The 26670-nt window shown below is 43.5% G+C and overlaps 1 protein-coding gene across 2 annotated transcripts in view; it reads right to left on the reverse strand.

Moving 5' to 3' along the window:
* The window catches only part of SH3KBP1 (SH3 domain containing kinase binding protein 1), a 334904-nt gene that overhangs the window by 258943 nt on the left and 49291 nt on the right, over positions 1–26670 (reverse strand). The window contains exon 2 of one of the 2 annotated variants that reach the window (XM_047075975.1): positions 26185–26342. In XM_047075975.1, coding sequence (XP_046931931.1) covers positions 26185–26342 — 158 coding nt within the window. Of the gene's footprint in view, positions 1–26184; positions 26343–26670 lie in introns of those variants that run through there. The other variant, XM_047075977.1, reaches the window with a different exon arrangement.

Raw genomic sequence — 26670 nt, forward strand, 5'->3', positions numbered from 1 at the left:
CATGCCTGTTATTACCACACACTGGAGACATTCACATTTTTACCTTCACTCTCCCTGAACTCCCCTCAAGATCTCTTGTCTAATCCTCCTCGGTGGCAGACAGATGGTGAGATTTGCCCCTGAGCTGGGGGCAGGCAGGGCGGGGGGAGCGGGAGGGAATACAGAATTTCAAATCCCCTTGTGAGCTAAGAAACTAAAGGGAAACAAAATGTCTCCTGGGCAGCCTTGGAGGTGTGCTGCCCACCTGTCCCTTCAGGACAGAACCGGTGGCTTCAGGCTCTGCCCTAGCTTGTGTTCCCTCCTGGGTGGCACTCCTCCTGGACAGCCCTCTCCAGGCACTGCCAGGAACGGGGGAGGGGGGGGGTGAGGCCGGCCCACACTGGGCAGACCTCCGCCCGGCAGTGTGTGCTCACAAGCTCCTTGTCAGGCTGGCTGGGACCGCAGCCTGAGGCTCCCCCTGCCCCTCTCCCCACCCCTTCATCTCCCAAGGGTGTTATCTCCCCTCCACAAATAAACCTCCTACACTCCTACCTCCATCTCAGCTCCCCCTGCCCCCAGCACCCAACCGACAAACACCATACCTCTGTACTTTTCCAGTCTCTCAGAGTAGCTCAATACTTAACGTTCATAGTTAGCATTTGTTGACCGATGAATATGCATCAAACACGACTCTGATCTGCCCTATACTCGTGATCTCACTCATCCTCGCAAGTACGCTAGCAAAGAGGTACACTGCTGTTGTTGCTATTCCCATGCTTCATACGAGAAAACAAATAGATACCTAGAGGGATTAAACGACTTCCCAGGGTCTCGGAGCTAATAAACCGAGACTCACTCTTCTAGGATCATGGGGCACTACTGCTCCCGGCCAAAGCCCGACCAAGTCCCGAGTCCCGGAAAGCAGATCCTGGGTCTGCAGCCGCCACCCTGCACTCCACACACCTCAGTAAAGTTGTGCCGAGTGCAAGTGACCTGACCAGGTTCACAGGTCACAGCAGAAAGAATGAAATTCCTTGGTAGAAAGGCAAGGGCACAGCAGGTTTTCTTGCAGCGCACAGTGTATACATCATGGGGAGGGAGGAAGGGCAGCCTTTCGATATCACCATGCTACAGATGTTTTTGCATATGTTTTTCTACCTTCACCCTAACAAAGAACTCTAATGATACCTTAAGTGAAAACAACATTTCAAAAATGTCATCAAGCAAAAGTTGAATGGATGAGTTGAAAATCTAAAAAGTTTAGCTGGCTATCATAGGACCTGATCACCTATGAAAACTTTTATTCCAAAAATTACCGTTGTGATGTCAAATGACTACCATTTATTTCATTTCATATTCTTTTAAGCTTTTATTTTAATTCCAGTTGACACAGGGCTACATTAGTCTCATGTGTACAACACAGTGATTCATCACTTCCATACATCACCCGGTGCTCATCACAAGTGGACTCCTTAATCCCCATCACCTATTTCACCCATCCCCCCACCCACCTCCCCTCTGGTCACCATCAGTTTGTTCTCTATAGTTAAGAGTCCATTGGGGCACCTGGGTGGCTCAGTCAATTAAGAGCCTGACTCTTAGTTTTTGGCTCAGGTCATGATCTGACAGTTCATAGGTCCGAGTCCCACATCAGGCTCCAAGCTGACAGCACAGAGCCTGCTTGGGATTCTCTCTCTCTCTCCCCTTCCTCCACTCTCGCATGTGCACATGCATGCTGTCTCTCAAAATAAAATAAATAAACTTAAAAAAGAGTCCATTTCATATTCTTCAATAAAGTTCGGAAAATGGGACATATTCCTTAAGGATTCCTCGAATAAAGAAGATTTCATGCAATGCATCAAATTTACTCTGTGCTATCTACTTGGAACATGTGGCTTCCTGGTTTTGGAGATACTAACCATTTTTTCATGTCAGAATGTATCAGTCTGAAGAATGTGTACATTTGGCAGGTGTATGAACCTAATTTTTAAAATCCTAATCCTTACAATGTGGTTTAAGACCTTCAATAATACTGATCAGCTAGGGGCACCTGGGTTAAGTGACTGACTCTTGAATTCGGCTCAGGTCATGGTCTCAGGGTCATGAGATCGAGCCCCATGTTGGGCTCCACACTGGGCATGGAGCCTGCTTAAGATTCTCTCTCTCTTTCTACTGCTTCTGTTCTCCCTCCCTCTCTCACTCTCTAAAAAAGAAATAAAAATTTAACTTTAAAAAATGATCAGATAAAATACCTTAAAGATATTCTGTACTTAAGTGCATGAACATAATAGAAGAGTATTATAATTTTTGGTTAATAGTAGCAATTTGGGGCACCTGGGTGGCTCCATCAGTTAAGCATTTGACTCTTGGTTTAGGCTGATCTCACAATTCGTGGATTCAAACCCCACATCAGGCTTTGCACTGACAGTGCAGAGCTGGCTTGGGATTCATTATCTCTCTCTCTCTCTCTCTTTTTTTTTTTAATTTATTTTTGGGACAGAGAGAGACAGAGCATGAACGGGGGAGGGGCAGAGAGAGAGGGAGACACAGAATCGGAAACAGGCTCCAGGCTCTGAGCCATCAGCCCAGAGCCCGACTCGGGGCTCGAACCCACGGACCGTGAGATCGTGACCTGGCTGAAGTCGGACGCTTAACCGACTGTGCCACCCAGGCGCCCCTCTCTCTCTCTTTCCCTCTCAAAAATAATTTTAAAAAGCTTTAAAAAAAGAATAGTAGCAATTCTCATTTGCATGCCCATACCTGGACTAATTCTGGAAAGGGAAAAAGCCCTCTACCAGGTATTCATCATTACTGGTAATAATACTAATGTGTAGCTGGACTCTACTTACATTATTATTTATTCATCCTTCTGTTCTCAGAGTTTCCCAGTATCTGGCACATGATAAAATAACTGTAGCTCTTATAAAAATTCTACCAGGATACCATCTCCTTTCACAGATGAAGAGCTGCTTCAGGAAGGGGAGGAAACTTCTGAGGCTGCACAGCTGGTGGGCCATGGGCAGGGATCACTCCCCCTCCTGAAACATCTTCCCCGCTTTGAACATTCACTTGCCTGGCTATTTTCCTCCCCTTTTGGCCATTCCCCGTCAGTCTCAACGCTGGGATGCCCGGGGCTCTTCTCTCCTCTGGCCACACTGCCCCTCCAGGTGATCTCATTTCACCAAATGAGATTCCCAAATTCCTATCTGTAGCCTGGACCTGGCATTTGAACTCCAGACCCACATCCTTAACAAGCTCCCGGTGCTCAGCAAAAAAAGATAGGGTCATCCCTCCCTCCTCTCTCTCACCACACAACCAGTCTGATCAGCAAATCCCAGGGGTGCCACCTTCAGAAACATCCAGAATATGATCAGTAAATCCTAGTGGTGCTACCCTCAGAAATGTCCAGAATCTGACTGCTTCTCCCTGTTCCCATTACCAACCTTCTGGTCTCCCCTGGTTTCCTGCATTGGCCTCTGACCTCTGCTCCTTGCTTCCGCCCTTGCCCCTAGTGGTCTGTTCTCCACAGGGCAGCCAAAAGGAACCAGTGAGAGCATCCGTGGTCACATCACTACACTGTTCAGAGCTCCCCCGATTACTTCCCATCTCGCCCAGAACCCCAAATCTTATAGTAGCCCTACTCCATCTGGAGCCCTGTGAACCTCTACGCCCGTCTCCGGATGCCCTCACCTGTGCCCTCCAGCACACTGGCCTTTGTTCTTTTTCTAGCACACCGGGGACTTTGCACATGCTGTTGCCTCTGCCTGAGAGGCTCTTTCCTCCAGATCCCCACAGGGCTCTCTTCCTCACTGCCTCAAGTCTTGACTTAAAGGTCACCTTTTCAGTAAGGCCTTTGCTGGCCTCCCTATCATCAATTGCAATCTAGCCCCCAACATTCATATCCCCTTCCCCTGCTTTTTTCTCCCTCCAACATACTATAACTTATTTATTATGCTTATGGCTTACCGTCTGTCTACCCCACTAGGACGTAAGTTCCCTGACAGCAGGGATTTTTGTCTGACTTACTCACCCACGTATTCCCTAGTGCTTAGAACACAGTCAACACTCAATAAACATTTGATGGATGCACGAGGGAAGCTCAGAGAGCTTAATTAACTTCCCCCAAAGTTGTAGGGCTCAGCTGTGACTCTAAACCACTGCTCTGAGTCACCAGTTGGTGATAAAATAAAGATCCTTGATCAGTGCACACTCAGATATCTACAGATCTGATAAAAATTCAAACCAAATTACACAGAAAGAGATCAATTTCCCTAGCTCACTGGGTACTTTCGTTAATCTCACATTCACTTGGAAGACAAGAAGAATTTAAAAAACAGCAACGTAGAAAAAGTAATACATGCCCGAGAGCCACTTCAATCACAAGAAGCTGAAGGATGAATGTACCTTAGTCCCTGAGGAAAAGTAAACAAGTCAGATCAAAACATTTCTCAATTTTAAGTAAATTTTTTCAAATCTTAGAAATAAAGAAACAAAATCTCCTATTAACATTTCAGCATTTTTCTCCCTATACACCGGGTTTGGCAGTTTATACATCATACTGCATAGACAATTCCACAGCCGGCTTTTTTCTCTCATAGCATCTGTATTTTCTATACTACTGTATACATTATTAGGGGCCCTAAGGTTAAGGTTATACAGTAATTGGTCAGCAGGCAATGAAGTCTCAGCTGGTAAAAAGAAAAACAAAGAATACGAACATTGACTAAACATGGACGCCTAAGACCGCCGTCCAGCGTGCCATCTTCCAATCGACTGCCGGCTCCACCACTGACCCAGGCCCGCGTGCATTCCCTACAGGCCAGAAGAATCAGTGCCTCTGGAAAGCCTCAGGTGAAACTGCTTCTGGAAGTCAGAACCTAAGACCACGGTCTATTTAAGTGGCCACTACCACCACCATCCCAAGAGCAAGGGTCAGGTACCCAGTGCTGCCAATAACCACAAGGGTAGAGAAACAAGCAACAAAGATAGTACTCATTCAACAAATATGGATAAGCACTGCTGTGCACCAGGCACCGAGGACATAATGCTACACAGAGGCCATGGAACCTCAGTCCAAAAGGGAAGAGAGCCATTTGTCAAACAGCCACAAAAACAGACTTAAAATTCTAAGAGTGACAAGTGCTACTGAGGTCAGAAATATGGCACTACAAAGGCCTGTAGAAAATGGGTATTTGTGGGGGAGCCGGGTGGCTCAGTTGGTTGAGCATCTGACTTTGGCTCGGGTTATGACCTCATGGTTCATGGGTTTGAGCCCCATATCAGGCTCTCTGTTGTCAGCACAGTGCCTGCTTCTGATCCTCTGTCCCCCTCTCTCTTTGCTCCTACCCAGCTTGCACTCTGTCTCTCGAAAGAAAGAAAGAAAAGAAAAGAAAAGAAAAGAAAAGAAAAGAAAAGAAAAGAAGAAGAAAGAAAGAAAGAAAGAAAGAAAGAAAGAAAGAAAGAAAGAAAGAAAGAAAGAGGTATTTGTAAGAGTCAGGAGGTCAAAGAAGGTTTCCCTGGGAAAGCATGAAGCAAGCTCTGGGGCTGTGAAGGCATGAGGGGGTGCAAGGGTATGAAGTGGGATACGAGGCTGGAAAGAGAGATGGGGGTCACAGCACAGAGAACCTTGCAAGCTGACCACATTCAATGTGTATTTATATATTCTGAGAGGGAGGGGAGATAGAGCTCAAGCGGGGGATGGGCAGAAAGAGGGAGAGAGAGAATCTCAAGCAGGCTCCACGCTGTCAGCACAAAGCCCACTGCAGGGCTCGAGCTCACCAACTATGAGATCGTGACCTGAGCCAAAACAAGAGTCAGAGGCTTAACCGACTGAGCCACCCAAGCACCTCGATCAGTTTTTTCTTTAATGTTCTCTTGGTGTGATATCTAATAACTCCTCACCTAGGTCTAGGTCCTGAAGATTTTCTCATGTTTAATTCTAAAACTTTTATAGTTATATGTTTTACATTTAAATCCCTGATCCATTAGGAGATAAAATTTTTTATAAGGTGTAAGACTGAGGTTGAGTTTCCTTCCCCCCCCCCCACCTCTGGATGTTCAGTTGCTCTGTCTGGCACCATTTGTTGAAAAGGTTATACTTCCTCCACTGAACTGCTTGTGCTTTTTTATCAAAAATCAGTAGGACATATTTGTGTGAGACTGTTTTTGGGTTCTCTCTCCAGTTTCACTGACCTGTGTATGTATCTCTGCACCAGCACCACACTGTCTTAATTACTAGAGCTATTATGGTAAGTCATAACAGTCATAAAAGTCCTACTTTGCTCTCCTTTTTCAAAATTGTTTTAACTCTGTGTGTGTGTGAGAGAGAGAGAGAGAGAGAGAGAGTAAGCACACATGTGCAGGAGTGGGGAGAGGCAGAGAGAGAGAGAGACAGAGACAGGGAGAGAGAGAGAGAGAGAGAGAGAGAGAGAGAGAGAGAATCTTATGCAGGCTCTACACCCAGCACAGAGCCCAATGCTGGGCTCAATCTCACGACTGTGAAACTATGACCTGAGCTGAAATCAAGAGTCAGATGCTTAACCGACTGAGCCACTCAGATATCCTGCTTTAACTATTCTAGTTCCTTTGATTATCCATATAAATTTTAATTTTTTTAATGTTTATTTATTTTTGAGAGTGAGAGAAACAGAGTGTCAGTGGGGAAGGGGCAGAGAGAGAGGAAGACACAGAATCCAAAGCAGGCTCCAGGCTCCAAACTGTCAGCACAGAGCCTGACTTGGGGCCCAAACCCACAAACCATGAGATCATGACCTGAGCTAAAGTCAGGTGCATAACCAACTGAGCCACCTAGGCATCCCTGATTTTCCATATAAATTTTAAAACAAGCTAGTCTACAAAAAAAAAAAAAAAAAAACTTTCCTGGGATACTGATAGGAATTACATTACCAATAGATTAATTTGGGGAGAACTAACATCTTTACCTTGTTGACTCTTCCAGTCCACGAACACAGTATACCTCATTACTTCTTGAGATGTTCCTCGAATACTTTCATCAACATTTAGTAGTTTCAGCACATACATCCTGTGTGTGTTTTGCTAGATTTATACCTAAGTAGTTCAATTATTTTTGGCGTGATTGTAAATGGGATTGTGCTTTTAATTTGGGTTTCCGTATGTTCATTGCTAGGATATAGAAAAATTAATTTTCATGTGTTCATCTATCCTACTATCCTGTGACCTTGCTGAATTCACTTATTAGTTCTAAGAGTTGTTTTGTAGATTCTCAGGATTTTCAACGTAAAGAATCATGTCATCTACAAACAGGGACGATTTTATTCTTCCATTCTGATTCATTGCCTTTTATTTCTTTTCTCAACATTGTGCTGGCTAGGACTTCCAGTACTGTGGTGAGAGCAGATATTCTCACCTTGTTCCCATCCTCACGGAGAAAGCATTCAGTCTTTCACCATGTAGTATAATATTAATGTAGGTTTTTTGTAGATGTTGTTTATCAAGCTGGGAAAACTCCTCTCTGTTCTTACTTTGCTGAGAGTTTTTATCTTGAATGGATGTTGAATTTTGTCACATGTTTTTTCTGTACCAATTGATATGATTATGTGATTACTTTTTCTCCCATAGCTTATTGATATGGTGGATTATATTTAACTGATTTTCGAATAATGAAGCCGCCGTCCATATCTAGAATAAATCCCACTTGGTCATAGAACACGGTTCTTTTAATATCTTGCTGGATTTGTTTTGCTAATACTTTGTTATGGATTTTTGTGTCTATGCTCTTGAGGGACATTGGTCTGTAGTTATTTTTGTACTGTTGGCCTGGTTTTGGTACCAAGGTAATACTGGCCTCATAAAATGATTAGCAGGCATTTCCTTCTCCTCTATTTTCTCAAAGAGATTATGTAGAATTGGTGCTTATGTTTAAATATTTGATGGAAATCTCTGGTGAAACCCTCTAGGCTTGGAGATTCTTTTTTGGAAGCTTTTAAGTTATTAATTCAATTTAAGTTTTGTTTTTTTTTTTATTTAAGTAATCTCTACACCCAACGTGGGGCTCAAACTCATGACTCCAAGATCCAGAGTTGCATGCTCTTCTGAATGAGCCAGCCAGCACCCCTGAATTCAACTACTTTAATAGTTATAGGACTATTGACATTATCCATCTATTTTATCTTGAGTGAGTTTTGGTAGTTTGTGATTTTTCAAAGAATTGGTCCATTTCATATTAATTGTCAAATGTATGTGCATATAAGACCTGTTTGTAATATTCTCTTACTATCTTTGTAATGGCTGCAAGATCTATAGCAATAGACCATTTTATTCCTAGCATTGCAATTTGTGTTTTCTTTCTTTGTCAGTCTTCTTATAAGTTTATCCATTTTACTGATCTTTTTAAAGAACTAGTTTCTTCACTGATTTTCTCTGATGTTTTTCTATTTTCAACATCAATGATTCCAGCTCTTCATTATTTCCTTTCTTCTGCTTGCTCTTTTCTTCTCCTTTATTTTCTAATTTCTTGAAGTGGGAGCTCAGGTTATTGATGAGAACTTTCCTCCACTCTAATGTAAACATTTAGTGCTATAAATTTTCCTCTTAGCACTGCTTTGGTTGTGTCCCACAAATTGTGTATTTTCATCTTCATTCAGTTTGATGTATTTTTAAAATTTCCTTTGAGACATCCTCTTTGACCCATGGATTATCCAGAAATGTGTTGTTTTCCAAGTGTTTGGAGAGTTTCCTGTTACCTTTATGTTATGTTACTGATTTCTAGTTTGATTCCATCATAGTCTAACAACATACTCTCTATTATTTCCATTCCTTTAAATATATTGGAGTTAGTGTTATGACCCAGAGCATGGTCTAACTTGGTGAATGTTTCATAGGTACTGAAGAGGATGTGTTTCATGCTGTTTCTGGGTGGAGTGTTCTACAAATATCAATTAGAACCACTCGGCTGATGATGTTGCTTGGTTCTTCCTTATCCTTGATGATATCCTACTTAGTAGTTCTTTCAAACACTGAGAGAGCAATGCTGAAACTCGCAACTATAATTGTGGATATATCTGTCTTTCAGCTCTACCAGTTTTTCTTCATGTATTTTGCAGCTCTGTTGTTTTGTTCATACATACTTAAGATTGCTATTTTATTGGTAGATTAACAATGTTATCATCTGTCCTTCTTTGTCTCATTAATTTTCTTTGCTCTTTAGTCTACCTTATCTGGTAATATAAATAGCTACTCCTGCTTTTTTAAAAAAAATAATGCTTTCATATCTTTTTTCACCCTTTCACTTTTTTCACTTCAATGCATTTGAAGTGAGTTTCTTGTAGACAGCGCATAGTTGAGTCACATTTTTATCCATTCTGTTACCTCTTTCAATTGGTAAATTTAGACTATTTACACTTAAAGTAATTATTGATATATCAGGGCTTAAGTCTGCCATTGTATTATTTGTTTTCTATTTATTCTCTATTTATCATCCCTCTTTTTCCTTTTTCTTCCCTTCCTGTGAGTTACTTGTACATTTCTCAAAGCTCCATTTTGATTTATCCATAGTCTTTGAGTACATCTCATTGTATAATTTTTTAGTGGTTTTTAATGGTTTTTAGTTATTAAAATATACACACATAATCACAGCCAGTGGTATCAATATTTTCCCATTTGAAGTGATGTATAGAAATCTTACTTCCATTGATGTTCCTTTATACCCTCCCCACTTTTTAAATATAACTTTCTTATATATTATCTCCACACATATTGAACACCACACCAGATGATATTATAACTTATGCGTCAAACATCAAACATAATTTTAAAATCTAATGAGGATAAAGACAGCCTATTATACATACCCCTATTTCTACCCATCCACTGTTTGTTTCCCTTTCTGAAGTTCCAAGCTTCCTTCTGTCACCATTTCCTTTTCAGTTTAGAGAACTTTCTTTAGCCGTTATTTAAGAGTAGGTCTACTACTAACAAATTCTCTTTGTTTTCCTTCACCTGAGAATATTTTTATTTTCTCTTCATTCCTGAATAATATTTTCACCAGATATAGAATCCAGAGTTGACCATTCTTTTCTTTCGGCACCAGAAAATGCTGTGCGCTTCCTTCTGGACTCCATGATTTCATACGAGAAATCCACTGTCATTCAAATCATTCTTCTCCTACAGGTAACATGTTGTTTCTCTCTCATGGCTTTTTCTTTGTCTTTAGTTTTTAGAGGTTTGATTATTGATGTGTCTTGGCACAGATCTCCTCTTTGGGTTTTGCTCAGCTTCTCGATCCTGGAAGTTTATCCCTTTTGCCCAGTTAAGGGAGTTTTCAGCCATTATTTCTTTGAATACTTTTTATTTCCATAACTTTTTTCTTCCCTTCTAGGACTCCAATGACACAAATGTTAGACCTTATGTTATTGTACCATAGGTAAGTGAGGCTCTGTTCTTTTGTCTTTCCAGACTATCTTCTCTGTGTTGTTCAGACTGGGTAAATTTTATTGATCTGTTTTCAACCTCACTGATTCTTTCCACTCTCATCTCTATTATTAAGCTAACCAGTAAACTTTTTAATGTGGCAATTTTATTTTTTGGTTCTATAATTTCCATGTTTTAAATATCTCCAATTTATTTGATAAGAATGTTTAATTTTTTGTTTCAAGAATGTTTGTCATTATTCATTAAGGCATCTTTTTTCAAGGTTTATGTATTTGTTTTGAGAGAGAGAGAGAGAGAGAGAGAGCGAGCGAGCGCACATGCAATGGAGAGGGGCAGAGAGAGAGAATCCCAAGCAGGCACTGTGCAGAGCCTGACTTAGAGCTCAGTCCCACCAACTGTGTGATCATGAGCTGAGCCAAAATCAAGAGTCGGCAACACAACTGACTGAGCCGCCCAGGCACCCCCATTAAGGCATCTTTTATGATGGTTGCATTAAAATCTGTCAGGTAATTCCAACATTTGAGTCTTCCCAGTGTTGTTATCTTTTGATTGCCTTTTCATTTAAGTTGTGGTTTTGGGAATGCAAGCTGGTGCAGCCACTCTGGAAAACAGTATGGAGGTTCCTCAAAAAACTAAAAATAGAACTACCCTACGACCCAGCAATGGCACTACTAGGCATTTATCCAAGGGATACAGGTGTGCTGTTTCGAAGGGACACATGCACCCCAGTGTTTATAGCAGCACTATCCACAATAGCCCAAGTATGGAAAGAGCCTAAATGGCCATCGATGGATGAATGGATAAAGAAGATATGGTGTGTGTGTATATATATATATATGTGTGTGTATATATATATATATGTATATATATATATATATATATATATATATATATATACAATGGAGTATTACTCGGCAATCAAAAAGAATGAAATCTTGCCATTTGCAACTATGTGGATGGAACTGGAGGGTACTATGCTAAGTGAAATTAGTCAGAGAAAGATAAAAATCATAGGACTTCACGCATATGAGGACTTTAAGAGACAAAACAGATGAACATAAGGGAAGGGAAATAAAAATAATATAAAAACAGGGAGGGGGACAAAACAGAAGAGACTCATAATTATGGAGAACAAACTGAGGGTTGCTGGAGGGGTTGTGGGAGGGGGGATGGGCTAAATGCGGAAGGGGCACTAAGGAATCTACTCCTGAAATCATTGTCGCACTATATGCGAACTAATTTGGATGTAAATTTAAAAAAAAATTTTTTTTAAAAAAGAAAGAAAGAAAAGGCATCCAAATCGGCCAGGAGGAGGTCAAACTTTCACTCTTGGCAGATGACATGATACTCTATATGGAAAACCCTAAAGATTCCACCAAAAAACTGCTAGAATTGATTCATGAATTCAGCAAAGTTGCAGGATATAAAATCAATGCACAGAAATCGGCTGCATTCCTATACACCAACAATGAAGCGACAGAAAGAGAAATCAAGGAATCAACCCCATTTACAGTTGCCCAAAAAACCACAAAATACCTAGGAATAAATCATTTAAGTTGTGGTTTTCCCAGTTCTTGATGGGACATGTGACTTTTTATTGTATCCTAGGCATTTGGGTTATTATATTACAAGATTCTGAATCCTATTTAGATGAAGCATGCAGGTCCTGGGCCACTTTGGCAGGCTGTAATGCCAATGATCGTTCAGTTCACAGAGCCCTTGCACTGCTATTCAGGTCTTCTTCATTTGTGTTACCTAGAGGTCACTCTGAAAACTAAGTGGTTTTCCACACTGTAGTTTCTCTTCTCAAACTTTTCGGTATGTTACTTCTAGTCAAATTCACGTATGGGTTGGTCAGGAGTTTGCCCAAGACTTCCTATACAGGTTTAAGGAACCCCTCTCTCCAGGCTCCCTCCTCTCCAAGATCTTCCCAACTCTAGTAGGGTGGGTGATGGGGGCCACTTACTACTTCTGAGCTGGGGGCTGGGGGAGTCAAAGGCCAGACTCCCCATCTGGCCTCCACTGACAACATGCCAGCGGATGAGGGGAGAGCTGCAATGGGTCGCCTGGTGCCACCAGGCAGGACGCAAAATTCCAGACTCCCCACTCAGTATCAACTGACAACCTGCCAGTAGGAAAGAAGAGCACTGCCCCAGGCCATTTGCTGTCTTTATTTTAAGCCAAAGACCTCAGGGCTTAAGACAACACGCATTCATTATCTCACAGTTGTGTAGGTCAGAAGTCCAGGCAGCCTCACCTGGATAGTCTGCCCAGCAGCTCTCAAGGCTGATATCAAGATGTCAACCAGGCTGGACTCTTATCCAGGGACCTGGAAGAATAATCCACTTCCAAACTCACTCAAGTTGCTGGCAGAATCCGATTCCTTGCAGGAGGGGGTCTGCAGTCTCCGTTTCCTTGCTGGCTGCCAGCCTGGGTCTGCTCTCTGCTCCAGCAAAGTTGCCTGTATTCCTTCTCACGTGACACCTCCATCTTCAAAGCAGCCAGTCCCTCCTCAAGCTCTGAATTTCTAGGACTTCTTTTTTGGCCACTAGGCAGAGAAAGTTCTTTGCTTTTAAGGGCTCATGTGATAAGATTAGGCCCACCATGATACCTCCCTTTTGGAAAGTCAACTGTGTCATATAACATAACACAATCACTAGAATGATAGCACATCACATTCTCAGGCTCTGCGTATTCGGGAGTGGAATCTTGGGGATTCCAATAATGAGTGGAAGCTTAGAAATTCTGCTCACCTCACTACCACTGGGGAGAGGGCAGGATAGAGCTCATTATTTGGTCCAGAGGTTCTGCAATTAGAACGTATTAATTCTAGGGGCACCTGGGTGGCTCAGTCGGTTAAGTATCCGACTTTGGCTCAGGTCATGATCTCGTAGTTCATGAGTTCAAGCCCCATGATGGGTTCTGTGCTGACAGCTCAGAGCCTGGAGCCTGCTTCTGATTCTCTGTCTCCCGCTCTCTCTGCCCCTCCCCCACTCATGCTCTATCTCTCCCTGTCTCAGGAATAAACATTAAAAAAAAAATTTTTTTTAAAGAACGTATTAATTCTAATGGACTTGAATTGAGCAATATGTTTACACTATCTTGCTATACTATTTGTGTGTTTGTGGTAAACATTTCTTTTTATAATTTCCAGCATGATTATGTTTTCATATATATACATATGTAGGTATGTATATATACACACATATTCAAAAGCTACTTTAGAAAGAACATTATAGGGGCGCCTGGGTGGTTCAGTCGGCGAAGTGTCCGACTTCAGCTCAGGTCATGGTCTTACGGTTCATGAGTTCGAGCCCTGCCTCGGGCTCTGTGCTGACAGCTCAGAGACTGGAGCCTGCTTTGGATTCTGTGTCTCCCTCTCTGCCCCTCCCCCACTCATGCTCTGTCTGTTTCTCTCTCAAAAATAAATAAACATTAAAAAATATTTTCTAAGTTAAAAAAAAGAAATAACATTGTAATATTGTTGAATGTAGAACTACAGTTCACAGGCTACCAACCCATGTGTGTGCCTGGGAAAAGATATTAGATTAAAAAGGGTGACGCTACCTATCGGTACCATTGCACAAAAGGCATGCCCAAGCTTTATGAAGCAGCAGGATCCCCCGAAGTTTTAAAAATATCCTAAGGCCCCTGTCCCAACTCCTTCCCCAACTCCAAAATGCTGGCGATGCAGCTTGCCTGGGGCAGGGCCAGGCTGGAGACTCACTGGCAAGGAGTGCCCTGTAGGACCCCACATGTCACAAGTGTAAATATCCAGTGATGACCACAGCGACATCCTAGATGGTTTAGATTTCAATCTGCTAGGAAGCTGGGGAGTTGAAACACATGATCTTAAAGTCGCTTTCTAAGCTCAGATTCAATAATCCTGTCATTAAGAAAACAGGACTCCATTATGGATAATCACCAAGATCAACTGGGTCAGGGGACTGCTCTCCCTGAGTCACAAGACATCCCCCCACATTCTTCCTGTGCCGCAACACTGACCAAGTCTGAGGTATCTGCCAAATGGTGTGGGGTCTTACTGGTGGACCCATTTGTCCTCAATTACTCCAGACCCTTCTTGGTGTTAACATTTCTCACAATAGCATTTAACAGGTTCTAGTTGTTAGGATTTTGTTTTCCAAAGGAAAACGATGTTATTTAAATTGTAAAGAATAGGGGCGCCTGGGTGGCGCAGTCGGTTAAGCGTCCGACTTCAGCCAGGTCACGATCTCGCAGTCTGTGAGTTCGAGCCCCGCGTCGGGCTCTGGGCTGATGGCTCGGAGCCTGTTTCCGATTCTGTGTCTCCCTCTCTCTCTGCCCCTCCCCCGTTCATGCTCTGTCTCTCTCTGTCCCAAAAATAAATAAACGTTGAAAAAAAAAATTAAAAAAAAAATTGTAAAGAATAATTTGAGCAGGAATTGGTTGCTGAGCAGGAATTGGCCAAGGACCCCACAGATGAGGAACAACTGGATAGTCAAGCACCTGGATTATTGATCACTGATAGAAAAGACAGCCACACTCCTTCTGAAAAGCATGTCTGAACGTTACAAAATAACAAGTTTCCTTACTAATTAGTAAAATGAAATATTTTCCCAAATTGCCTTGCTTTCACAATTTGTAGGAGAAACAGCATAAGCCCAAAACTCCAGGCAGTGCTTGCTCCTTTGCATTGAAATCGCTGATTTCTGGAAAGGATCCTTTAAAAATCAGAAAACAAAACAAGCACGATTCTGAATACAGAACAGCAACCTGGAAATCTCTATTTTATGTCACTTATGGAAGTAAATTTGTGATTCTTTCTTAAATCAAGAATAGCAAAATAATGATGAGCTTTATCTCAGAGCGGTGCAGATACGCAAGATGTGGAGTGGGCACGCTGGGGAGGCACAACGCAGCAGGCGGTAACGCGGAGGGGCTTGCTCCCATCAGGACAATGCAGACACCCAGATAATGCTGTGGGCTTGAGCTCAGGTTCTAGAACCAGCCTGCCTGCGTTCCCATGCACTCTCTGCACCACCCTAGCTTGTGTGACCACGGATGAGTTTTTTAACCTTAAGACGCCCATGCCTCGGTTACCTCTTCTGAGAAACAGGCATGCTAAGAAAGGACAGTACCGATACCATAGAGTGGTGTAAGCATTTCATGGGATAAAACATATGAAGGGCTTAGCCTCCTTTCCGCCTGGTACACAGTAGGTGCTCAACAAATGTTAGTCATTGTACACAGACAGACACGGTGCCAGGCAGCCAGTAAGCCTGGAAGAGAACGTAGCCATTATTATTCCAAAAAGTAACACAGCAATCAGGGCCACGAGATGCCCGTGGGTTCATTTAACACATTCTAACAGAGTCGCCTGATGAATCCCGTCAAAAGCTTCCCAAGTGGCATCCTAATCGGTTACATCTTTGCAGAACAATGTCTAACATCTGCTCTCCAGAGGACAGAATGACCAAAAGGCCAGGTCACAGGAGCTACAGCTGCCATCCTGTGGAAGAAGCTACATTTATGACAATACAATATTCCACGTAACGTGTCTCATTTGTGCCTTATAGCCCTTGGTGCCAGCACACAGACACCAGTAGGCGCTCCCTCCGCGAGTACGGCAGAACACATTGCGACTAGATAGTGTGAGCACATTATGTAACACACCCAGGAAATTTCTGCTACCTTTTGCAGAGACGTTAAGTGTCTTAAAAGTGATATTCCATATCATCCGCAAAATTAATGGCCTTTGTGTTGGTAGTTTTTTTTAAAAAGTGAAATATGAGCAGAGAGATCCACTTCAGGGTCTCTGAATGTAGAATAGTAACTTGGAAATCTCTACGCCATTTGTTGAAGTAAATTTGTGATTCTTTTTTAAATAAGTAACAGTCCCACCGAGGGGCACTCGCGGCCAATAGCATCCACCCAAGCAGCAGCAAAAGCCCAGGCCCGAGGGGGTGGGCACCGTGCCCCCCCAAACACTACACCCTCTGTTCCCTCTTCTTGAGGAGCGGCATCATGTCGTCCGCCTCCACTGGCTACCATGAACAAGTGCCCCTGCCCAAGAAAAGCAGGAGGAATGACGAGGAAGAAAGCCACATCTTACCCCCCGCCCCCGCCCCCGTCCCTGCCCCAACCAGAATGAGGAGCAGAAACCCCGTCTTTCACAATTCCCGGGGCACAGAGTCTTCGAGCAGCAAGTGCGACGCTAGTAGCGTCCCCCAGACAACGCCCGTGGGCCAGAAAGCAGTTTAAACCACACGGTCACCAGATCTACAAAACACAAGTTTGTGTCCAAAATACAGGAAGCTTACTTCAGTCTTGCACTGCACTTAACTGCCACACGACCTCTTAGTAGTACGTCCTGCTGCAAGTACTCTCCTTTGTAACAGGAGAGCAATCAGATCCGACTCAGACTAAGTGAAGCATCCCCCCGACACCTGCCCCCCCTGTCGTATTTCCAGAGAGAAGGTCTTTCTCTCTCGTTGACCCAGATAACTTCTGTTACCATTGTTCTTGCAGAGCCCACGTCTCAGACTTCGCAGTGAACACCGTGCAGCTCTGACAGTGGACAAATACGCAGTGACGTCTGTCTTACTCACAGACCTGTTTCATCAGCAGCTTCCATGATCTCACTGAGGATTCCACCTTGTGGGTCAACCATTAAGGTGCTGACAAAGTGAAAGCTATCTGAACTGACCTCTACAGTCACAAGTATTGTGAAACCAGTGGACAAGGATTCACTTTATGTTCAAAGTAATCCCTAACAGTAACTAGGGGGCCACATGCTACCACTGAAAATGGAAAGGCTGTTGTGACTCAGAAACAAATGAGCGGAGGCACTGTGAGAAGAAATGATGCAGTCGTATATATTTGGAGAGAGATGGATGTGTTTCCGTGTTACCTAATGATACCAGAGAGCCAACAAAGTTTGAATAATGAAGGCGTAGACAAGTCTTCCTCACTGACAAGCCGTGTGAACAAGGAGCCATGACACGTCAGGTCATGTGTTCTGGAGACTGCGGGGCGGGGGGAGGGGGGGGCAGCTGCCAGCACAAGCCCAGGAACAGAGGAAAGTGTCTTGGGGGTCTACCCGAGTCCCCAGGCCCCCACTCCACTGCGCTCGACCACACAGCACACACAAGCAGACCTGAGAGGCACGCACAGCTCTAGAGAGGGGACTGGGCTCTTTGGCAAGATTTGAAAAGGACAGAGGGGACAGAATTCAAATCTTACTCTGTCACAGAACTAAAATTTGAAGATGAGGGTTATCATAGGAAGAGGGTAAACGTACGTACCTCCTTTCCATGATCTGTTCCTCTCATACGGATAGAACTTAAAGGTCAGTAACTTGAAGTAGAAATGTAGAGTTCTGGGAAAGTTCCAGCACAGGCCCATGCTTACAGAGGGGATAGTGTGTGCAAGAACTTTTTTTTACTACCGTCCCCCAAGTTTTCAAACAGATGTTTGACAGGATTTCGGATCTTAACGGATTTGATGTCAGGGAAGATGGAAAGAGTACATTGTTAATATTTTGTCTAACAAGAAAGCAAACAACAACTAAATGCTATACAAAGATAAGCTGTTTGGGCTCAAACACACGTGTACACAACAAAATTCAGAAATATCCAGGAGGATTCCCACAGACTTACTGAAACAAAAGGTGTATTAACAAGAAAATGTCAAACTTGAGAAAGCAAATTTCCTTTTATTTCCCACCCAACTAAAAGAAATGGAAGATGAAAATTGCCAAAACAAAGCCGTTTTTTTTTTTTTTCAAAATAAGTACAATCATAGCGCCCAGTTGGCAGTTAATTCTTTCTCCCCACAGAAAACAAGAAATAATCTCCATCCTCCCCTGTATCTTTTACATAGCCTCGGCAGCCTGAGATACATTTCTATTATGAGGCTACTAGATAGTGTAAAAAGGAATGTTTTAAAACTCCTATTAGCTCAAGCTAGTAAAACCGTGTACTTCTATATTGTGCCACCATTAAAAGCAGCATTAGTACAAAAAATAAAAAATAAAAATAACCACAAGCAAAGTAACAATGGGCTTTCTCTCAGAATGGTACAAATATGCAAAATCCTAACCTTTCACCTCACTCATTACAAAACAACAGTATTCTTCAACCACTTCAGACAAATACACAACACGCTCAGCATATGCCAGAGAGAGATCCAAAACACCTAGCAAATGAAGGCTGAGGCAACGGGAAACCAAGCTGAAAATTGTTACGCTCAGCATTGGACTTGCAAGCTACAAGTAAAAATGCCTCACCCTTCCAGGACGGGCTCCAGGACCGGCCGCATTGAGCAAAGTGTGCATTTCCCTAATGCGTGTACAAACAGGCAGAGAGAATGGCTCACTTCCTCACACAGACAGCATCAGATCAATTTCAAAACCAACAAGCATATTCTTTTAACCCCTACCACAGCTTCCTGCTTTCCACGCATCTATTTGTGTAGGACAAAATACCAAGGGCCTGCGTCCCGCTGCACTTCACCAAAGGTCCCCTCTCAAAGCAGTCAGCCATATGCTTGTGGGCTCAAGCTACAGTTTCGAGGCTTTTTCTTTTTTGAATTCCTTTGGCTAGCCATTAAAAAATGTGAACCTGTGAATACATGTCAGGAGAACCCAGAAAAAGGCTGCTTAGGAATCCTTTGCTGGACTAAAATACACTGTCGTCTGGATCTGGGGGTAAGGTTCTGAAAGACCCTGGTAATTAAATCCAACATGAGGAAGATGAACTTCTATGAAAGAGCCCGTATCTGCCTTGAATAGGCGGTTATCTTTCTGTTTTCTATGGCAGTTTCAGGTCCCAGAAGGGCAGCTGCTTTTTTTTTTTTTTTAATAAATGACTTTGAGGATTTCATCCTAGTACCTCCTATTATTGCACCCCAAATTATGGTCTCTTGTGGTCTGTTCCAAAAAAATATCCAAAACTCAAAGATTTGGCAAAAAGGTATGATTGTGTGACCTTTTGATGCCACAGTGATATATTTTCCATAAAGTTCTACCCCCCAGCAGAATCATCTAATTCTCTCTGGAAATGTAACCTGATTTAACTAACACTTTGTTAGGGCATTTTACAACCCTATAAAAGTCACAGGATAACATACAGAAAAATGATAAAGTATGCTGCTTTCTTTTTTTTTTTTTTCCTTTTTTGGTAGAGATGATAACCCCAGAGGTTAAGACTTCAGTGTCCTCTAAAATATGAACCTGTTTTGGATATAACTTAGCAATCTTATTTGAATTTCCTTTACTGACTTTTTGATCAGTTTCTCATAGACTGCATCAGTTTTGTGATTCTGCTAGTTCCCTCCTTAAGTGAGTCCAATAAAACTTTGACACAATCAAAATTGCCCTATGTGTGTGTTTTTAACAATTTAAGAATTAGTCATTGATATTTTGGGGGGGGGCCCGACAATCATATGGTCCCTGGAGGGTGAGTTCTGGGCTTCAGGCTCCCTCAGCTACCATACTCATAGGGCAGCTATGTGAAGACAACTGGACTCAGGCCGATCGATCAGCTCAGTTGGCTAGTGTGACACAAATAAGGTTCCAACATTAGGCATGACACCCTCCATCCGCTCACAGAGGCCACAGCTTTAAACAGATAAAAATAGGGGTGCTTGGGTGGCTAAGTCTGTTAAGCGTCCGACTCTTGATTTCAGCTCAGGTCACGATATCACGTTGGTTGTGAGACTGAACCCCGCGTCAGGCTCCATACTGAGAATGGAGCCTGCTTGGGATTCTCTCCCTCCCTCTCTCTCTGCCCCTCCCCCATTCACACTCACTCTCTCTCTCCCTCTCTCTCTCTCTCTCTCTGTCTCAAAATAAATATTGTAAAAAAAATAAAATAAACGGAAAATAATATAAACGTTGAGAGTGAATGAGCAGCAATGCCACTCCCATGGGTAAATACACAAGAGAAATGAGGGCCTATATCTGTAAGAAGACTGACACAACAATGTTCAGAGCCTTTGTTCATAAAATACCCAAACTGGAAACAACCCAAATGTCCGTCAACAGGAGAAGAGATCAATTCTGGCATATTCATAAAATGGGATACTATACAGCAAGAACAGAGGACTGGTGTATACAGCGACATTTTGTTGTGCAAAAGGAGCCATACATAAAAGAACACAGATTTAATGATTCCATTTTATATGAAATTCAAATGCATGCTAGCCTCACCTCTAATGATAGATTACCTATGGGGAGGGGAATGACTGGGAAAAGGCATGATAGTACTTTCTGGAGGGACAGAAATAGGATTGATCTGGATGATGGTTACAGAGTGCATATGTGCATAAAGAAAATCAAGAGGTATGGTTTTGACCAGCATTTTACTCTATGCAAATTTCACTTAAAAATGAATAAATTTTTTAAAAAGAGGAGGGATAGAGAAAAATGGATTCTAAAAAAAGTGAACAGGGAGAAGAAAGGAAAGGGGGATTTGAAAGGATTCTTCTTCCACATGTACAGTAAATAAATAAGAACTAACTAAATAAGGGGTGTCTGGTTGGCTCAGTCGGTGGAGCGTGTGACTCTTGATCTCAGGGTTGTAAGTTCAAGCCCCACATTGGGTGTAGAGGTTATTTAAAAATAAAATCTTATGGGGCGCCTGGGTGGCGCAGTCGGTTAAGCGTCCGACTTCAGCCAGGTCACGATCTCGCGGTCTGTGAGTTCGAGCCCCGCGTCGGGCTCTGGGCTGATGGCTCAGAGCCTGGAGCCTGTTTCTGATTCTGTGTCTGCCTCTCTCTCTGCCCCTCCCCTGTTCATGCTCTGTCTCTCTCTGTCCCAAAAGTAAATAAACGTTGAAAAAAAAAAATTAAAAAAAAAATAAATAAAATAAAATCTTAAAAAAAAAAGAACTAACTAAATAAAATAAAAAGGAGGATAAACCCAAAAGGGCATGACTGTTATGTACCCTAGCCGGGTACATTTATGCCTGCCAATAAATCTCGGCCCGAGAGCCGGCAAAGCCCAGGCATCTTCTTGACAAGGGGGCGATGGGAATGGCTGGTATTTTTCTTTTGAAAAACTGAGACAATACAGAGTTGAGGCTGGATACTGAATTCCAACACCTTGGGGGGACCATGCTCAATAAGGACACTGATTAATGATCCGATAATAAATGAATCAAGAAAACACTTAAGGTAAGCTCTCTGATGGCGGTTAACAGAGGTATAAAGGCACACAAATAAACAATGGGAGTCCACAAGACTACCCAGTTCAATTCAGGGACAAATTATTCTCAAGCTAAATAATGCATATGTAAACCCACTCTCAAAACTACAAACTTATGCCAATATGATTATTATTACCTAAAGATGTACTTTTAGCTTCTCGAACCCTCTATGGCAGTTTTCATTATTGTTAAACTCCACTGCAGCCACCTACTCAATCTTCAATAATAGGCCTAAAACATTCCCAGTGGGTGAAGACTTGAAAATAGATTCAGCCATCTGAAAGAATAGAAGTTTCTTTTTCTGCCAAATGTGACAGCCACAAGTGGCGCAGCCCCAGCCATCCCGGCCACGTCCTTTCTGGCTGGGGTGGGACAAGTGCCTCCAGAGAGTGTGACTTCCCACACTGGGACTGCTCTAGCGGAGGGGAGACGACAAGCGATTAGGCACTCAGGCCGGGGGAGAGGGTGACATGGGACAGGGGCACCCTCAGAAGGGGGCCAGCCATGTGCTAAATCCTGCCTCCTTTAATCTTCAGAGTGGCCAGATGAGGCAGTCGGGCTCCAAAAAGGAAACAGATGGCACACCCGAAGTAGGTAATGTGAGGCGGGACCAGGAAGGAGACTTCCAAAGTGGGTGAGGTACAGTGAAACTCTGAGGCAGGAGGCGGGGCTAGAAACCAGGAATGAAGGGAAAGGAGTATGGAGGATGGGGACTTGAGAGCAACCATCATCTGGCAGAGGGACAATCCCCTGGGGCAGGGAGCCAGCAGGATAATCCCTGACCTGGCTGGCCTCCCACCCTCCCTGCCATCTCCCGCCAGCACTCCTCTTGAGCCAAAGCCCACGGAAGCCTGCTGTGGTGGCCCCAGCCCCAGCCCCAGGCCCAGCAGGCAGACGAGGGCGGAGAGAGGCCGGGGAATGACCTCACCTCGGGGTTGGCAGCGAGGAGCTCCTGCTCCCCAGCACTCCCGCAGCAAGGAGAATGGGTTCTGAGGCGGCCTGGGTTCTTCCTACGCTGTGCTTCCCTGTCCTGGGGCCCACCAGCCCCCACAAATGCTTAAGCAGGCAACCCAGCCTTGAGCCCTGAGCAAAGTCCAACTTGGAAGCTCTCTGAGTCTATGGATTTGTGGTTTGGAATGAGGGAGCACTAAGCCTATAGGACATCAAAATAAGGGTTTCAAAATAGGGCCTCCCCTCGAAACCGGTGCCAACACTGTAGTCTTTTCTCCTTCCCAGTGATGTCCTCTATCCTCCCAAGTCCTCCCCTCTTTCCCAGGGTCCTCCTTTCTCTTTCCCATGGTCCTCCCTTCCTTCCTAGGGTCTCCCTCTCTCCCACAGTCCTCCCTTCCTTCCCAGGGTCTTCTTCTCTCTTCCCCATGGTCCTCGCCTCCTTCCCAAGGTCCTCCTCTCTCTTTCCCATAGTCCTCGCCTCCTTCCCAGGGTCTTCCTCTTTTTCCCCACAGTCTTCACCTCCTTCCCAGAGTCCTCTTCTTTCTTTCCCAGATCCTCCTTTCTCTTTCCCATGGTCCTCTTCTCTCATTCCTTTCTCCTCCATCTTCATACCAAGCTTTTATCTGGAAAAACCCTCCTGCTACACAAGAATTTGGCTCAAATTCAAGGGCAGTCCTTGTCCCAAAATTGGGGGTTTTGTTTGGAAGGGCAAAAGAATTACACCCCCATTTATACATCAGTACAACAGAGTCAATATGTGATAGCCCAGATATAATATTTTCCTACTCTTAAAATGGGAAAGAGCTGCTAGGTTCAACTGTAGTCCAAGAAAAAAAAGTCTGTACTCCTACAACTATTTATAAAAAGCAAGTTATTCAGCGTGTTATCAACAAAACTGTCCCCAGCCTCTGCACAACAAAAATAAAAGAACAAGGGGTGCCTGGGTGGCTCCCTCGGTTAAGTGTCCGACTTCAGCTCAGGTCATGATCACATGGTTCGTGGGTTCGAGCCCCACATTGGGCTCTGTGCTGACAGCCCAGAACCTGGAGCCTGCTTCGAATTCTGTGTCTCCCTCTCTCTCTGCCCCTCCCCTGCTCGTGCTCTGTCTCTGTCTCTCTGTCTCTGTCTCTCTGTCTCTGTCTCTCTCTCTCTCTCAAAAATAAACATTTAAAAAACTTAAAAAAAAAGAAAAAAATGAAATGTGAGCAAGATTACTCTGGGGCAAGATCCTAAGGAAAGACTGAAGTGGGTTCCTATTAGTTCTAGACTGGGGGCAGGGTACAGGTAGAGGGCCCAAGAGTTGGACACTGTTTTTCACGATCAATCCCTTTTCATAAAACCCTCCCATGTAGCTCTCAAGTCACTTTGAGGGGGACACCTGCTTCTCTGGGCCCAGCACCCCCACACTACCTGCTCCTCACAGCCATAGGTCTTGGGCATGGTCTGCCCAAGGAGAAGCCCTGGGGATTTCTGCACACAACCCTTCCAGTAAGAACAATCCTGTCTTCTCCAGCGTTAGATAGGAAGTTTATGGCAGAAAAAATTTTTAGGCCTACTTGGTATTTCCCACAGGGAACAGCCTCAAGGTGATGTCTCTCCCCGCCCCCCCCTTTTTTTTTTACTCAATTCCAACCATTATTTAGAACTGTGCAGCATGTAATTTCTTAACACAAATGAGCTACATTTTGTAATTAACCCCTAGATGACTTCTGCAAAGGGCATAATTTTTAAAACATTCCTGAAAAAGTAGATTTTATTCAATGCTTCATGGCCACAAAGGGGAAAGGAAAATACCACTCCTATCAAAAAAGCAATATGAATACAAAGGTGTAAAACAGCATAACTGGAATTCTACATTTAATTTGACTGCTACTTGACTTAAACAGTCAACACAAGGGGGGCCTGGGTGGCTCAGTTGGTTGAGTGTCCAACTATTGATTTCGGCTCAGGTCATGATCCCAGAGTTGTGGGATCAAGCCCTGCATGGGGCTCGACACTGTGTGTGGAACCTGCTTAAGATTCTCTTTCTCTCCCTCTGCCCTTCTCCCCGGCTCACGCGCGCGCGCTCGCTCGCTCTCTCTCTCTCTCTCTCTCTCTCTAAAATAAGTAAGTAAGTAAATAAATAAAAGTCAAAACTAGTTTCACCCCATGAGGTTCCTCGGTAGCTCAGGTAGTTGAGTGCACAACTCTTGAGTTTGGCTCAGGTCATGATCCCAAACACATGGGATCGAGCCCCATATCAGGCTCTGCACTGTGTGGAGGCTACTTGAGAGTCTCTCTCTCTCTTTGTCTCTCTCTCTTTTTCTCTTTCCCCTCCTCTGCCTCTCCTCCCTGCTCTTCCTCTCTAATGTATATATAATATTATTATTTAATATTTATAATCTTGTACATAATATATAATACAATATTAAATAATATTTAATAATTAATATTTAATAATATATATTTAATCATAATTTTCCCTCCAGATGTGCCAAATGTCTCCAATTAATTCCCTCTGTGAAGCATCCCATTGACGTAAGTCATGGCAGGTGTGAGGAGCCTTGAAGGTTATTTTACTTTTTTTGAGTTTTTGTTTTAATTTTAGTTTAGTTTAGTTTTAGATTTATTTTAGTTTTAATTTTAATTTCAGGTAATACAATGGAGTATTAGTTTCAGGTATGCAGTATGGCAATTCAGCACTTCAAAAGATCACCCTGGGCTCACTGGGACAGATGTGCTCCTGAATCTCCACCTCCTAGTTAATCCAACCCCCCCACACCCCCACCCCCAGCTTTGAAGGTTTCTGTAAAGGAAAGCCTGGAGCTCACAAGGTCGAGGTGCACAAAACTGGACTACAGTGTTCATTGCTTTAAAAAAAAAAAAAGGCAAAGATAGACCCACATAGGACGAATCACTGGCCTGGCCAGCTTCTCCATTCAGCACTAACCTTTGTGGATTCCCCAAGGGCACTCTGAGGGAGGAGCTTACCTCAGGAGGTCAAGGACAAGGGAAAAACCCTCTCAGCTTCTCTTTAAAGTTTCTACATTTGCCATACTTCATGGTAAGATCTTTCTGTACGAAAGACCAAAGTCCACGCAAGAAAATAGAGATGCCCTCCAGGGAGAACAATAAAAGGAAATGAAGTCCAGTGGGGGTGGGGGGAAGGGAGGGAGTAAAAGTGGTCTGTTTTTCTGGGCCTGTGAAGTACTTCTTGACCCTCTATCTCTCTTTTACCCAAGTGATGACTCTTAAGCCAAAGGAAGCTAAGAGGTTTCTGATATATATATACATATATACATATATATATACACACACAACTCAATTTTAAAAAAACTAGTTTCATTTTGAATGGAATGGATAAGGGTTAAATTCCTTTAAAACATCAAAGTAAATGAACAAGTACATAAAACAATTTAACAAGCATTGTATCTTTCCAGCATTTTCTAAGTGACACATCACTTTAAAAAGAACATTCTGGGCCTTAAGAAAGTGATTTCACAATGGCTATCTCTAGATACCTAGTGCAAAGCTATACATGCTCTTCTTGATAGCTCACAAGAGGTCAAACTGTCAACTCATCCCCGACGTGACCCCATGAAATTACCCAAGTGCCCCCACAGTTTTGGTCAGTAGAACCCACAGAGGAGACAGGAAAAGGGTTTCACATTGTACTCACTCTTACAAAGTTGTCAGGGAACAAACCTCTCCTGCCGTTGATCTGTCCCTCCCACCAGCCTCCATCCTCCTTCCTGATGTTGGTGATGATCTCACCCACGCTGATCGTCAGCTCATCGTCGTGCTGGGCCTGGTAGTCAAACTCCACTATGGCCTCCACTGAAAGGAACAGGGACAGAAAAAAGAGCACCTTAGATCAGATCTTGGAGAAGTCTGAGGCCCACCAGCCCTGGAAGATCAGTAAAGTCTTATTAAAGGGACTTCCCCTCTACCAGTACTTAAAATAACAGGACCCCACACAGCAACCTGATTTTGGTTAACCTGAGGCCTGTCGCACAGAAACCACAAAGCGCAGGTCCGTGGTCAGGCACCGGCAGAGTGGCCTACAGTTCTCAGGGCCAGCAGGAGCTTCAGAGGGGAAACCACACAATGACAGAAGGCCAATCACATTCGCACTCCCGGAGGGAGTACAGCATCATTTCCCAAG

The sequence above is a fragment of the Lynx rufus genome, unplaced genomic scaffold, assembly GCF_022079265.1.
Source record: "Lynx rufus isolate CCGP_SWC_20201006 ecotype Redwood Valley unplaced genomic scaffold, mLynRuf1.p SCAF_14, whole genome shotgun sequence".
Lineage (NCBI taxonomy): Eukaryota > Metazoa > Chordata > Mammalia > Carnivora > Felidae > Lynx > Lynx rufus.